General features: G+C 41.3%; 1 protein-coding gene across 1 annotated transcript in view; it reads left to right on the top strand.

The window, feature by feature from the left end:
• LOC137347929 (protein HEG-like) overlaps positions 1 to 15,554 on the top strand; it is a 74,055-nt gene extending 58,501 nt beyond the window's left edge. Inside the window, exons 8-12 of the mRNA XM_068012984.1 lie at positions 2,015 to 2,057; positions 3,326 to 3,363; positions 7,909 to 7,996; positions 10,539 to 10,716; positions 14,995 to 15,554. Of these exons, the coding sequence (XP_067869085.1) occupies positions 2,015 to 2,057; positions 3,326 to 3,363; positions 7,909 to 7,996; positions 10,539 to 10,716; positions 14,995 to 15,117 (470 nt within the window). The 3' untranslated portion in view covers positions 15,118 to 15,554. The remainder of the gene's footprint in view (positions 1 to 2,014; positions 2,058 to 3,325; positions 3,364 to 7,908; positions 7,997 to 10,538; positions 10,717 to 14,994) is intronic.
• Positions 15,555 to 15,880: the final 326 nt, after the last annotated feature.

The following is a 15,880-nucleotide window of genomic DNA, read 5'->3' as shown; positions in this document are numbered from 1 at the left end:
CCCAAAGACACATTATACAGCGAGCTCGCCGTTGGTATCAGACCCACCGGCCGTCCATGTCTCCGCTTTAAAGACGTCTGCAAACGCGACATGAAGTCCTGTGACATTGATCACATGTCATGGGAGTCAGTTGCCAGCGTTCGCCAGAGCTGGCGGGCAGCCATAAAGACAGGGCTGAAGTGTGGCGAGTCGAAGAGACTTAGCAGTTGGCAGGAAAAAAGACAGAAGCGCAAGGGGAGAGCCAAATGTGCAACAGCCCTGACAAACAAATTTTTCTGCAGCACCTGTGGAAGAGCCTGTCACTCTAGAATTGGCCTTTATAGCCACTCCAGGCGCTGCTCCACACACTACTGACCACCTCCAGGCGTTTATCCATTGTCTCTCGAGATAAGGAGGCCAAAGAAGAAGACAGTGATGACCAATGTCTGCCGATGTCATTCTGAAACCAGCCCCTAATCTGAGCCCAGCACTCTGTATTGTAATTGATGCATCAGCATACCCCTCTACCATGTTGTCCCCTCTCGCTATGTATAGTTATAATCCTTGGGCTGGATTTTACAGCCCCCACAATGGTAGGGGGGTGGGGGCTCAGAAAATCTCTCCAGGAGAGACCCACTACGGGCCTCGATACCAGGAAGGCCTGGCCCGATATTGCCGGTGGCAGCAAGGCCTCGTGGCAGCCTCCCCGTCACTCAGCGACAGGAGCAGCATTTACATTATTTAAAAAATGCAAATTAATGAATTAAGTACTTACCCGCCATCTGTTACGGTGCCATATTGGTGGCAGCACCTGGCACTCCCACACCTTCAGATCACTATCAGTGCACTGTCGCTTTTAAACTTTTAAGTTGTAATGTAGGGCTCGAAGCCCCTTAAAAATGGCATAGGTGCTTGAGCTGTTGCTGGGGATGGACCGCCCCCTCCACATAATCGGCGGCTCTGCGGAGTACGGCCACTGTAATCTCGGCGGCAACATAAAATTCAACCCCTCATTTCAAAAGTTTACAAACCTATGCAAAGAAGTTACAACAAGGAAAAATGCAGTGTGCCCAATGTCTACATTTATCCTCAACACAAGCAAATGGTATTACTCTCACTTACCTGCTGTGTTCGATATCCCTTTTTAAACCACTTTCCTTTATCCACCAACCCAGTCTAATCCTAAATGTTGAATTAATTTCTGCTGTAACTACTAAGCCTGAACGTGATTTTTCGCAGCTCCACTTTACTCTGTAAAGAAGTTTATTATCTCTGAGCTAAATCTCTTGCATTTAATTTAGTGTCTGGAGCCCCTCATTCTCGACCCATCAGCTATTGGAAACAGTCTCCTTCAATCTAACCTGTCCCATCCTTTCATAATTTTAAACCCTTCTAACATATCACCCAATCATATACCATTCTTAAAAAAATAAATAAAGCCCCAGATTTTGAAGTCTTTGGATTTGTGGTCTGCAATCATAATCGGCCATGTGAAATTTCGAGATGGTTAAGGTGATTTGTGTTTCACCCAGGTTGCCAATATGGTGTCATTTACACCTGCATGACTCTATTAAAAAGGTTTGGGTACTTTAAACAATTTTTTCTGAGAACTGTGTGCCTGATCTCAAGAAGTCCTTGGACCTCATTGGTACAATTTCACCTGGTCTCTGTCTTCTAGAGTTTTATTTTGGGTAATATCTCTTAATTACTGTGCGAAGCAGGGAATCCGCCCAAGTTGTGATCCATGTGCACATACATGTTCAGCAAGTATAGGCTTTCTGGGTCTTACTGTGATGGGATGCCATTTTCCTGTGTGTACTTTTACTTTTCTACAATATTGGTATGAATGTACCCTTTGAGCCAGTCCTTCTGGATTGTTATTTTTATAATAATTTTTAAATTACATATACACACACACACTTATACTGGTGTCTTTGTAGACTTAATACTGCTATTGTGCTGGTATAAACACCAATTGAAATGTAGATGTATGAGTGAGACACAATCAATTTATTTACTTTTCTTTTTAAAACAGCTTGTGGAAGTGGATTTAAGCTTGAAAATGGAGCGTGTGTAAAGTAAGTTGGTTAATTACAACGTGCTCCAATAAACCCCTTATTTGTGTCTGTTGTCATCTTTATTTCCCTGGTATTTGATTCCCATTATGAATAATATGATTTCAAGAGAAATTATTATAAAGAGTAAAATACCCTCACCTTAGTCATGATATCCCTCCCTCCTGGATCTCATACCCATCATGAGGATGAGATAATTCTGGGCAGTTTTGTGGACTTGAAATATTAGTGATATAAAAGTGTCTTGATCACTAATATTTCATTACATTTTTAACTATGGGTTTGGTAAGCAACCTCTGTACCATTCTGCTGCTTTCCCATTTTTGAGTCAGGAGCCAGTCTCCAGTATGTGCACTGGACTCTATTTCTAACGTGTAGACCCGAAGAGCAAGTGTGGGGGGTCTGCTCCCGGTGTTAACGTAACTATCGAATGGCCTTTCCTGATGGGTGGAAACCAAGTCTTTTGATTTTTGCCTTTCCTGGCACCATGACTTGTTTACACTATGGGATGGAGGGGAATGTAGCTGTTAGCTGTGCTTCTGCAGTGTACCAGCATGAAGCTGTAGTCTCTATTAAAGGACTGATGGTGTCGTAATTAAAGAAATCCCATGCAATGCTTCGTATGGGTTATTGAGTTTTGAAAGGGTAAAGCCCTAGAGCTGTCTGCTTTTTGATTCTTTTGAAGAGATGAGTTTGGCTGAAGTCAAACTCCAGTTGTGGGAAAGTGTGGTTGTGAATCTAGACTCTGCCCCTCCCTTAGGCATTTTTCAAGTGAGTAGCTGCTGCAGCTACTTAGATTCGTAGGGAGATTTCTTGCCAAAATTATTTCTGATGGCCTTTACAAATCCGAAGTGGGAGACTTTCATTCCATCAGTTTTGATTGGAATTGAAGCTAGAAAGACCAGTTTGAATCCATTACACTCCACATTGCCTTCAATAATTTGACTTTTTGACCCCTGAAATTGAAAAACTGTTGCGTAGCTTGTTCACAATTACTTGTGCTATCTGATGCAAAACCCCCTCATTAAGTGATTTTAAATTTAAGGCTGAATTATTAACTACTGGATGGGGAAGAAGTAGAATTCAGTGTAGTTCCTAACTTCTAGTGGCTTTCCAGTAGAATTATTTGGGATACACAGAAAATCTTTTTTTGTCCGAGCCTGTTAAGCCAGTGATACATTGTTTTTTTTTTTGGAGAAAGTGGGATAAATTTTCAATCTTCTGCAATGTATTTGAGTGCACAAAAACATTTAGCTCTTTGTTATTTCTAGGTGTCCATTTGGTTATGGAGGATTTAACTGTAATAATTGTAAGTACCTGTCATTTGTATTCTTTGCAAACTGTCACATTTACAAATTACTGGGACTCAAAAGCTCACTTTTTGTATACAAATAATGAAAGTGATGGGCTGAAGGTAGCTGTTTGGTAACAAGATCCAAGATCATACTGATGAAGTGAGGTTTGCAGCTTGAGGGTTGCAGGCCACTCATTGCTAACTGGTACTACTTGAAATCAGAATATGGCCTTTGATGAAGAACTACATGAAATTTGACTGGAGAAAGCACGCTGGTTTTTGTAGTCACCACTCTCTTGGCTATCATATAGCAGTGCTATAGCTATTTTAAGTAAAGCTAAGTAAAGTGCTTTATTGTAAATGGAAGATAATGTGGTTAAGTCTCAAAACTTTGTTTGAATCCCAAAATTGTGAGTTGTTTTTTTTTTAGCCCTTTGTCTAGAGGGGGTGTGGCTGAAAATGAGCTCTAGTTGTGAAGTTTGGGTTTGACTCTCCAATCTGTCCCTACCTAGTACACTTTTTATAATGGTGAGCGTGGTCAACCAGTCAAATTGAGCAAAAAAAAATACCAATACCGACAAACAATTGTAAGCGTTAAACTTTGGCACGCCCAGTGACAATCTCCGCAGCCACCATTAGCACAGGCCTGGAACCCCGAAATCCAACCCACCAATGTGATGCCAGATGTGCTTCATAGCCAATAACCTCCCTGAAATCTGATCAGCATTTTCTCACTCCCCTTCTCCCAGTCCCTTGGCCTCCCCATCCTCAGCGTTGACCTCCCTCCCCTCCACTTCCATGCTCATTTTCATTATTCTTTTCCTTTCCCCAGCCACTATGGGCATTTTCTGCCCTCTAAGTTAAAGGTTTGACGGCATTAGCATCTCGTTTGAGGTCTCTCTTCTGCAGAGAGTCTGCAATGCCCTGAAGACATGCTCCTATTTCTAAAGCGGATTATCTGACAGTTAAGACCCCTCGAATACATTTTTACCGTCACTCGGAAGGACAACAGCAATTTTTTGTATGCTATATCTAGACCTGCCATTGTTCAAGTTGAGTGTGTGGACCAAAAGCCATTGTCCAAGGCAAAACCAAACCGCCTAAGTTGTGTCTACTCTGAAACCAGTTGTTTAGTTGAGCCAGAATGGATGAATGGTTGCCTATTTCCAGAGTCATGAAGCATCTCTGAACAGGCCGAAGGGTTTTATACTAGCAACAGAAATGCTAATATGCCTCTTACCTATGCTGAAATAAAAACACAAGATGCAGAAAACTCTCCAGAGGTCAGCTAGTACCTGTGGATAGAGAAACAGAGTTAACGTTTCAGATCGATCAACTTTCATCAGAGCTGGAAGATCTGAGCGTTGAAAAGCTTTTAAGCAAATACAGAGCCGGGGAGGAATCATATGATGTTGGTTGGCAACCCATGTAGCCATGAGACTGGACGAGCAAAAGGCTTATTGGCAAAAAAAAGCAGAATAATTTTAAAAAGCACTATTGATAACTCCTTATCTGATCTGTAAGGAAAATTTAGTTCTTATCAGAGTTTAGCTTTTTGCAGTTTGAGTTGCATCATGGTTTAGAATGGAACCACTTGCTGTTAGGAAAAAAAATTATGTAAAGATCCAAGTAGCAGATTTTTTTCTAAACTTTAGGAGATTGGGAGACCATGTTAATAGCCTGGACTTTGTGGTTGGTGGCAAACAAACAGCATTCACCATTCATTGTGCTTACACTTGTCCACAAACATGCTGTGGGCTTTTGCACTGCAATTTTGAGGTAATTAGTGAGCTGAAACATTGCATGGTACCCTCTACAGGGGATCTGGGACTTGTGAACAGGTCAAGCAGCAGCATGACTCCTCAACCTAGCAGATTGAGGAATCCTTCCTGAGAAATATAAGGTCAAAACCAGGAAGTGTAAGTTAAAATATTTAATTCAATGTAAAATCATGTACAGAAAATTAAATGGGGAGAGGGAAAAGAAGGATTGAGAGATGTGATGAAGAAAAAGTGAAAAGAAATTTAAATCTCCACCAATAACTAGAATCTGAAAGAATGAAGTTCCACACTTGTAAAAGTAAATTTTCAGTGCCAAAGAGGTTGTTTGACAGTAATCAAGACTTATCACACCATTAAAAATTCTCTTACACTTGAATGGATAAGCCATAACTTTTCCAGAATATTTAGTTGGGTATCTAATGGGCAAGTCATGCCATTGCATGTGTGGGAATAAAGCTTGGCTACCTAACCCGAACCCGACGAGACCCGCCTACATGTGTTGGGTTCGGGTCTGGTCAAAATTACAAGTCCAGCTTTGGGTCAGGCTGGACACTGCTTCCAGGAAGTCATGGGATCAGAAATACCCATGATTCCCCACAAATCCTGCTGGAACAGATGAAGGATATTCAGGTCGGGTCAGGTGCAAGAAAATTTTCAAGGACTAGAGCTAGGGCTCGGGTTGGGTTTGGGTTGGCTGTGGTCAGGTCGGGCCCAGGATGGGTTTTAATTTTAGGCTGTGTTTGCTGACCTCGTTACCACTAGGTGGCGCTACAGTGGTACATGCGCAAATGCAGCCTGTGCCACTAAAACGTCAGTCTGTGACGTCAGCAGCTGCCAGGACTAAAGATGGCGCTGCTCAAATAATCACACGTAGGCAACCTAGACACATGGCAGCACACAATGGCAGGAGGGAGGGAGTGAGCGAATGGTGAGGGGGTGTGGTGTTGGTGAGGAGGAGAGCGCACCTGCCGCCGCCACCAAGGTCTTCGGCCTCTTCCCGCTTCCCCCAACCCTGCTATCTCTCCCCGCTTCCCTCACCCCCGCTCTCTGCACTTGTTTACTTGATGATGTAATCTGCGCATGCGCCAACCAGTCCTGGCAATTAGGAACGCACCACATGTGCAGAGTAGGAGCCAATTTGCGCATGTGCACAGATTGGCACAGTCTGATGATGCCAGCTGCGTTGTCTATAATCGCTTTGTTAATTTTATACCCGAGCCAGGCTTTGTGGGAATGCTGAGTCTCTTGGTGAGTTGGCAGTGTAGCTTTTGGGGGAGCCAGCAACTTCCTGATTTCTGTGTTTAACTTCTCATGTGTGGAGGTTGGAAGTTGCTGTCTGATTTAATCCTTAGTAACGGCAAGTGCCTCACCATAATTCTTACTGCAAAATCTGGACCAATGTGTATTGGCATTCAAATCCCAGAATTGTAGAAATGTTAAATGTCTGCAGTTGAGTTTATTGGCCTTGATTTCAAATGAGCTTTTTCCCAGTAATGCTGAGTAACTTCTGTACTGTGCTTGAATTCTCATTGTGATGCTTAGCTAACAAATGATTAAAAATCGGAATTCTAGAACACTGGTTCTGACAATGGGGCGGCACAGTGGCGCAGTGGTTAGCACCGCAGCCTCACAGCTCCAGGGACGCGGGTTCAATTCTGGATACTGCCTGTGTGGAGTTTGCAAGTTCTCCCTGTGTCTGCGTGGGTTTTCTCCGGGTGCTCCGGTTTCCTCCCACAAGCCAAAAAGACTTGCAGGTGATAGGTAAATTGGCCATTATAAATTGCCCCTAGTATAGGTAGGTGGTAGGGAAATATAGGGATAGGTGGGGATGTGGTAGGTATATGGGGTTAGTGTAGGATTAGTATAAATGGGTGGTTGATGGTCGGCACAGACTCGGCGGGCCGAAGGGCCTGTTTCAGTGCTGTATCTGTAAAACTCTAAAACTAAATGTAATCTTGGCTACACCTGGGGAAGTGGGTAGTGGATTGAAAGTTGTCCCACAGCCCTGACTTGTTCTTTTCCCCATCTTCGAATTGGTAGGATAACTGGAAAGGGAGAAATGATGAACTCTGAAATAGATTGTCTACATTTGACTAAAACACTTCTGTGTAGCGGAAACCACTGCGGATATTGACACTCTCCCGAGGACTACCTGCCTTAACTTCTAAGGGCCATGTCGGTCATCCAAAAGAAAATGGATGCTGTTGTTGACTTGGTATATAGCTACAGAAATCAGGTGCTAATAAGTAACCAAATAGATTATCTCTGGGGCTTGCAGGGGTTCCCTCATCAGCTCTGGATTCAGTGTCCCCAGTCTAAAAACCTATGGATTAATATAGATGAGGTATGGTGGATACTGTCTAAGCTGTCCAGTAGTTTTAAAATAGTGATAAAGTGGAGACACAAGTAGGGAAAATACTTGCCCCACATAGGCCTGCTTAGAGTCAGTTAATTGCAATATTGGTATGGCTGAGAGATTGGATCGTGAAACATTCTGTTGGTGACGAGAGAGAGCAATCGAGCTCAACTCAAACACATTATTCTAAATGGCCAACTTTAGTTATAATAAGTATTTAAATGGGTTGAAGAGAAGTAATAACTTGCCTTTATTCTGTGAATTTAACATATTTTACATTTTTTATATGTATTGTCTAACACTTCCTCATTTTAGAATTTGATACCATCTCAGCATCCTGAATGGATGGACAAGTATCCCATTGTCAATATATCCAACTGTAAGGCACTGCAATGAATATTAATGTGGCTTCTGTTTTCCCAGCATATTTACTGGCAGTTGTGGTGATCTCCTGTGTACTGGGTGGTCTCCTCCTCCTCCTGTTGTTGGCCCTAATTGCAACATGTCTCAGGTAAGGATATAAGGATATGCAAGCTGAGTTATTTCTATCTAGTGCTGCTTAATCAACTGTTCAAAAGGGTTTGGGGAAAAGGAGATTTTCTACTGGTCAAAAGCAAAATTGAGGGGTCATCATGATATGGAATCCTGGTGGAAATAGATTTTTTTTTTAAAAAGTTTCTCTACTGTTGTCTCCTTCAGAAGCAGTAATATTGCTGTTGACAAGTGTTGGCCAATAATTATTTTCCCTGACTGTCAGGTTACATGCGAACATATGAACTAGGAGTAGGCCATTTGGCCCCTCAAGTCTGCTCCACAATTCTATAAGATCATGGCTGATCTGTTTGTGGACTCAACTCCACTTTCCTGCCTACTCCTGATTGTCAAGAATCTGTCTACCTCTGCCTTAAAAATATTCAATGACCCCGCCTCCACTGCTCTCTGGGGAACAGAGTTCCACATATTCGCAACCCTTTGAGAGAAAAAATTTCTCCTCCTCTCTGTCTTAAAAGGGAGACCCCTTATATTTAGCCTCTCCCACAAGGGGAAACATCCTTTCAACATCCCTGTCAAGTCCCCTCAGGATTTTGTATGTTTCAATAAGGTCACCTTGCCTCCTTCTAAACTCCAGTGAATACTGACCCAACCTGTCCAACCTTTCCTCATAAGATAACCCTCTCGTACCAGAAATCAGTCGCGTGAACCTTCTCTGAACTGCTTCCAATGCAATTATATCCTTTTAAGTAAGGAAGACAAAACTTTACACAATACCCTAGATTTAGTCTCTCCAATGCCGTGCACAACTGTCGCAAAACATCTTTACTTTTATATTCTGTTCCCCTTGCAATAAATGACAACATTGCATTTGCCTTAATCACTTGCTGTACCTGCATACTAACATTTTGTGTTGTGTACTAGAACACCCAGATCCCTCTGCATCTGACTTCTGCAATCTCTCTCTTTAAAAAATATGTTGCTTTTCTATTTTTCTGCCAAAAGTGGACAAGTTCACACTTTCCCACATTATACTCCATCTGCCAAATCTTTGCCCACTCACTTAACCTATCTATATCCCTTTGCAGACTCCTTATGTCCTCTTCACAACTTACTCTCCTACACATCTTTGTGTCATCAGCAAATTTAGAAACCAGACCTTCGGTCCCTTCATCCAAGTCATCGATCTAGATTATAAATAGTTGAAGCCCCAGCACTGATCCCTGTGACGCACCATTAGTTACAGATTGCCAACCTGAAAATGACCCATTTATGTCTTCTCGGTGTTTTTTGTTAGCTAACCAAATCTCTATCCATGCGAATATATTACCCCCTACAAACATGGGCTCTTACTTTGTTTCGTAACTTTTTGATGTGGCACCTTGTCAAATGCCTTCTGGAAATCCAAGTACACCACATCCACAGGTTCCCCTTTATCCACATTGTTTGTTACTTCTTCAAAGAACTCTAACAAATTAGTCAAACATGATTTCCCTTTCACAAAACCATGTTGACTCTGCCTGATTGCACTGAAATATTCTAAATAACCTGCTTATAACCTCCTTTTAATAATAGATTCTAACATTTTCCCTATGACAGATTTAAGCTAACTGGCCTGTAATTTCCTCCTTTCTTGAATAGTGGAGTTACATTCACTATTTTCCAATCTGATGGGACCTTTCCAGAATCTAGGCAATTTTTGAAAATTAAAGTTCAGCAAAGTAATACTCCCATTTGTCTATTTACAGATAATGCACTTAAAAACAGACTGGGTTGCATAGAGTGCACATTATCACAATCATTGTGTGTGTGTGTGTATGTGTTCTAATCCTCACCACAGTCTGCAATTTGCATGTCTTTTGACCCCCCCCCCCCCCCCCACCAGCCAAAGTGCTATGAATTCTGTAGCATTGTTGAACACTAAGGAAATCTAGGGATATGGAGATCTGACAGGAAAGTGGAGTTGAAGTCAAAGATCAGCCATGATTTTATTGAATGACTGAGCAGGCTCGACAGACTAAATGGCCTACTCCTCCTATTTCGTATGTTCTATTGTCATGGCAGCAAGGACATGAATTTGGTTGGTACTTGTCTTTTTACCTTTTGTTAAACAACAAAAGGGTGGCTTTACAAAATGATTTAATTGTTGGTATCCTCATTGCACTAATGAATGTGAGATATTTTGATCAATCATACCTCAGTACAAACACCTGTCAGCTAATGGCTGCACGAAGGTCATTTTGAAGCAATATACTCAATCTGGTATGAACTAGCTCTACTGTGAGGGGTAGCGAAACACAGTAAAGCCATTTATCTTGTCTATGTTGCACAATTGGATCAAAGCGTATTGGAAGGGGGCAGGAGGGGAAATAGTATTTCTGCACAGGCATCAGTGGATAGATGCTATGTCCTAATGAGTTTAAAATAGTATTTGAGTGCTGTGAGATCTGCACACATTTAATTGCAAAATGTGTTCACATTATGAAGTTACAACAATTATATAGTACAATAAATGTTGAGATTGGGGGTGCAACTAAAACAACAATGACTTCCATTTACAGGTCCAAGAGTGGTTCATATAGCTCCTCATCTGGCGCTCATGATTACGTAATGTGGCCCAAATCAGAGATGCCAAAGATTCCTCGTGCTACCATGCACTGGGAGGGCAATCAGCTTGAAATGCAGGAGAACGGAAGCACTAGCAGTTTAACTGATATCCATCGGGATGGTGGGAGAACGGTGAGTGCCTTTAAAACTATAAAGTGATGGGGTGGGGGAATGAAAAATGGATGCTAATTGGCCAATTACTTGTATTCAGTTATTATCCTTGCTGGTTCTCCAAAGCCTACCTGTCTGGCATTCTACAAACACCACTAGAATTAGCCCAGGTCCCACCAGTGTAGAACAGGAATGGTGTTACTCTGAGAATTTTGACATTTGCTGTTGTCCCTATGGCTTTCCTTTTTCACCTTCCCATTCCACAAATGTAAGGTGATTCTGATGACTGCCTGTGTTCTTCTCAAAAGCACACATATTCCAAGGAAGCAGTTTCGATCTTTTTTTTCTTAAAATGGAAAACAGCTTTTTAGTTCCCTTGGTTCAACTAGAAATTTTGTAACATTCACTGGCCAAACAGGCTTCATTAATCTGATATAAAAAGAAAATGGTTCCTGGACTTTTCAAGTGCTCCCTTTTTAAAATATCTTTTGAATTTTACATTTCTCAGGAAGTTGCCCAGTTTTTCTCAAATATTCTTGTGCTTTGGAACTGGAATAGTGATTTTAGTATTTGAATGTTGACCTTTAATTGGATATAATTATAAGTAAGGATGGCCATTTGGCCCATCTAACTTCATCCATCCAGAAAGAGCCTAATGTGCTCTCCATCCAATTGCTTCTTAAAGCTTCTAGGCTTTCTGTATCCACAAAACTATACCTGGAAGTCCATTCCATCTCTAACTCACGCTTTATGTGGATGAGTTTCCTGATATCATAAATTTACCTTTTTAATTAGCTTAAATCTATGTGCCTTTGATAGAACAAATCTGATTCATAACACTGTAGAACTAGTGTATAACCAGAACTTGGTGTTCCATTTTCTGAAAGAACTTTCAAATTGTCCTGGAAGATGGCCACTGAAACGTCATTTGGTTTGGTATCCTTGGCAAGCATCAAACATAAATTTAGACAGTATCTGCACTGCAATTTGAAAAACACTCCTTGCCAAATGGTATTTACTCTTTCTAAAAAGTACTTACCCACTTCAAAATATTTGAAAGATTATCTTATCTGACTGAAAATGTCTCTGATTTCACGACCACTGGCCCTATACCACTTCTGAAGGTACATTCATGAAGATCACTTGAAGTGGCGAAGTTAACATAGGGGGAAAAAAACAAGATTTAGTTTGTTAATAAAGGCAGAAGTTCAATTCAAACATACAAAAAGACAGGAAAAAACCAGTTGATCCATCTAGCCTGTCCCATAACATTCCTGGTCCAGACTATAACAATGGATCACAGTTGGAGCAGTAATAGGACTACAGCTATTGGCTCCAACTATCCAATATCTAGGGAGGGATATTATCATTTAGTTTGTAGCACTCTCATCTCCGTATTAGGTTGTGGGTTCAAGTCCCACTCCAGAGGCTCGAGCACACAAATCTAGGCCAATGTTCCACTGCAGTGCTGAGGGAATGCTGCACAGTCGCGATGCTGTTTTTCAGCTGAGGCCTCATCTGCGCTCTCGGGATGTAAAAGATCCCATGGCATGATTTCGAAGAAGAGATGGGGTGTCTTGGCCAATATTTACCCCTTGATTAACGTCACAAAAACATTATTTGGTCATTACTGTATTGCTGTGTGTGGGACCTTGCTGTGTGCAAATTGGCTGCAGCATTTCTAACATTACAACAGTGACCACACTTCTAAAGTACTTTATTGGCAGCAGCCGTGGAAGATTTATCAATAAATGTAAGTAGTTTTCTTTCTTTTCAAGATGTTAGCTACTGATTTGTTACCCAGCTGACTGAAGATTGGGTTGGCAGTGTTTTTTTTTGTTTGTGGGATGTGGGCGTCGCTGGCTCGGCCAGCATTTATTGCCCATCCTGAATTGCCCTTGAACTAAGTGACTTGCTAGGCCATTTCAGAGGGCATTTTAAGAGTTAACCACATTGCTGTGGGTCTGGAGTCAAATGTAAGCCAGACTGGGTAAGGACAGCAGCTTTCTTTCCCTGAAGGACATTAGTGAACAAGATGGGTTTTTACAGCAATCGACAGTGGTTTCATGGTCACCATTAGACTAGCTTTTAATTCCAGATTTATTTATTGAATTGAAATTTCACCATCTGCCGTGATTGGATTCGAACCCATGCCCCCAGAGCATTAACCTGGGCTCTGGATTACTAGTCCAGTGACTGTACCACTACACCACTGCCTCCCCTTATAGTAGGATGTGCATCACTATCCTGACTCCAGCTACAAACCAGCAATATGCGCACAATACAAAAGGACTACAACTATCTGTGGAACTGTATTCTCCTGTGGCTCGTTTTAGAGTTGTTATGCATAAAATGGGTGTATGCATTATATGCCATGCATCTGTCCAACAGGCTCCATCTTTGTTTTGGGAATATTAGTACATATATCGACTCTGAAATTTTAAAGATAATATAGTTTTCATTTTTCTGCTTTCCCTGGATTTTTCTTTTTGCTGCTCAATTGCTTTGTGAATTTCAGAAAAGTTGAGCAGTGGGGTTAAAAAGCCATTCATTCCTTCAGGCTGGTCCTAAAATTAGTGCTCCAGTATACTTACCTACAGATGGATTCATTACCACAACTCGTCATATGTAGTTCCAGATGTAACCATTTCAATGATGAGCAGGCAACATACTTTTGTGGTGAATTATAGGAGGAAGTGAGGGGAAGAAATAGTGATCAAAGCTTATTTTGGCCTGTGTCCCTGCTGTGAACCTCCAGTGGAAGGGATGGGGTGACATCTCGAGATCAAAAACTAACCTTTGAAAAATCTCTAAATGCAATCAGAACGTTGTCTTGGGTGGAAGGGACTAGAAGTGAAAGTTACTGAAGTAGTGAATTGCAACAGAATTAACTTGCATTACTGCTGAACCATCTTGGGTTAATGGCTGTGTCTTTTCTTTCTTTGATACTTTCATGATGAAAGCTATGTCACCCATCAGTTCCCCTTGTATTAGTACTTGCTGCTTAGTTTTCAAGTATTTGAGTCAAAATTTTTTGTCAATTTTTCTTTTGTAAAGCTCCATATCTTTAACTCTTCCACAGCCACAGTTAAAATTAATTTGCATTTATATAGTACATTACTATTGACTATGTCACACAATGACTGTCTTGGCTTACAATAACTTGTGCAGCCAATGTTGAACGTTCTTTCCAAAAATTCTAACTTCAGCTTGAAACTTTTTTCTGTCAGAACACTTTAAACATTCACTTTTTTTTTTACAAACCTGTGCATAAGGCAGTGGTACAATGTGGCAGAAATTGTTGTATAGTGAGGAAATTTGAATATTTGTTCAACATCAGGTGATGGCAGTGCTTCCCTTTCATGCATTCAATGACCAGAATGATCTCATTGAGGCTGACTTGTGCTCAGCAGCTGTGTTCACACTTGTACGGAATGTTTTTTTTTTTGCTTGTCCCTTAACACTAGTTTGGGTAAGATTTATATAATTAAACTTTCACCACAAAGCGGTCTACAATGCATTATTTTTGAGGTCAGTACAGAACCTACTCCCAGGTCTCTGCCACTGCAATTCCTCCAAGTCGGTATTGTCTGTGCTAACTAGCCAACCTCTCCTCAAAAAATGAACCGTGACTTGCCTAAAAACTGCAGTAAAATCTGATCAGACGGTGGACTACTTGTGTAATCAGAGTGCCCATGCCAGCAGCGTGTGTCCCAGAACAGAAAGGAATGTTTGTTAAAATAGTTTATTTTATCAAATTTAAATCTCAACACAATGAGAAATGTGGTGGAGTCCAGAACAAGGGACCCTAGCCTTAAAATTAGAGCTAGGGCATTCAAGGGTGATGTCAAAAAGCAGTACAAACAAAAGATAATAGAAATCTGAAACACCCCCCCAAAAAGCTGTTGCAGCAGGGTCAACTGAAAATGTAAAGCCTGATTATTAATAGACTTTTGTTAGCTAAGTGTATTCAGGGATATGGAACCAGGGTGAATAAATGACATTAAGATGCAGATCAGCTGTGATCTGGTTGAGTGGCAGAACAGGCTAGAGGGGCACAATGATGTTCCCCCTGTTCCTAAAACCGGCTGCTTTTGAAGATTCTATCTCTAAACTTCAGGCAATAAATGTCGCTCGTTGCCTGCGCAACAGTCTGTGCATTTGTATTTAAGGTAAAAAGTTTTGCGATGTATTTGAAAGATATAACATTCCCATGTAAGCACAAATGCTGCCTGTGTGTTCCTAATTGAAATGTTCTTCTTCCTTCGTTGTGTGTGTGTGTGTGTGTTTTTATTCTAGCCTGAGAAGAACGATGACCTGAAGACCTTTAAAGGGAAGCAGCAGTCCCGTTATACCTATCTCTGCCAGGGTCAAGAGAATCCATATTATGTCAGTGATGAAAAGAAGCCTGAATATTTGTAAAATGAGCAGAATTGATTTTGGAGGGTGGAGCAGATGCTCCTAGAACTGTTGTAAACAGCCTGGCATTCTTTGTGCTTCTTTGCATGTTGCATAGCGAGCATAAAGGGTGAGTGTGAAAAAAATTGAATTTTGTAAATTTTTTAAAACTAAATTCTTGGGAAATATTTCTATAGTGAGACAACTATAAAAAAAAAACGTTCAGCTTAGTATCGCCTAAGCCAAGAATGGAATTCTGATGTCCTGGCCACTACAATATCTGATGGGATATTCGGATTTCCAGTGTCAGCCTGTTGGGATACATCATTGTCTCTCCTCCCACCATCATAACACATCAGTCAGATTTATTATTCAACATATAACACATGAAGCAGGGGAGAGCACAGAGACTTAGTAAAATTCTGTGGCCAATCTGTTCTGAAACCAGCTTGGGGAGGGTAAGGGGGTGGGGGGGGGGGGGGTGGGTGGGGTGGTGGCAGGTGACGTGGTGGCAGGTGACGTGGTGGTTAGTTGGTGGAGATTTACTTTGCTTAGTATGAAGCGTTTCTTGTATTGGGGTGTTGAATATTCATTTTTGAATTTCTTTTGTCATAACCTACTGATTCAGTACATTATTCCCAAACAATACTACCAAACACAAAGGTTGCTCCTACATCAGGCAACTAATACATTCAATGCTGAACACCCATACTGCAGGTAGTTGCAGTAGAAAAGAGGTGTTAATTGATGATGCTGCAAGCAGTATCAGGAATCTGTACCTGAGCAT

Source organism: Heterodontus francisci, chromosome 33, assembly GCF_036365525.1.
Source record: "Heterodontus francisci isolate sHetFra1 chromosome 33, sHetFra1.hap1, whole genome shotgun sequence".
NCBI classification, from domain to species: domain Eukaryota; kingdom Metazoa; phylum Chordata; class Chondrichthyes; order Heterodontiformes; family Heterodontidae; genus Heterodontus; species Heterodontus francisci.
This window is presented reverse-complemented; position numbering and strand designations above follow the sequence as displayed.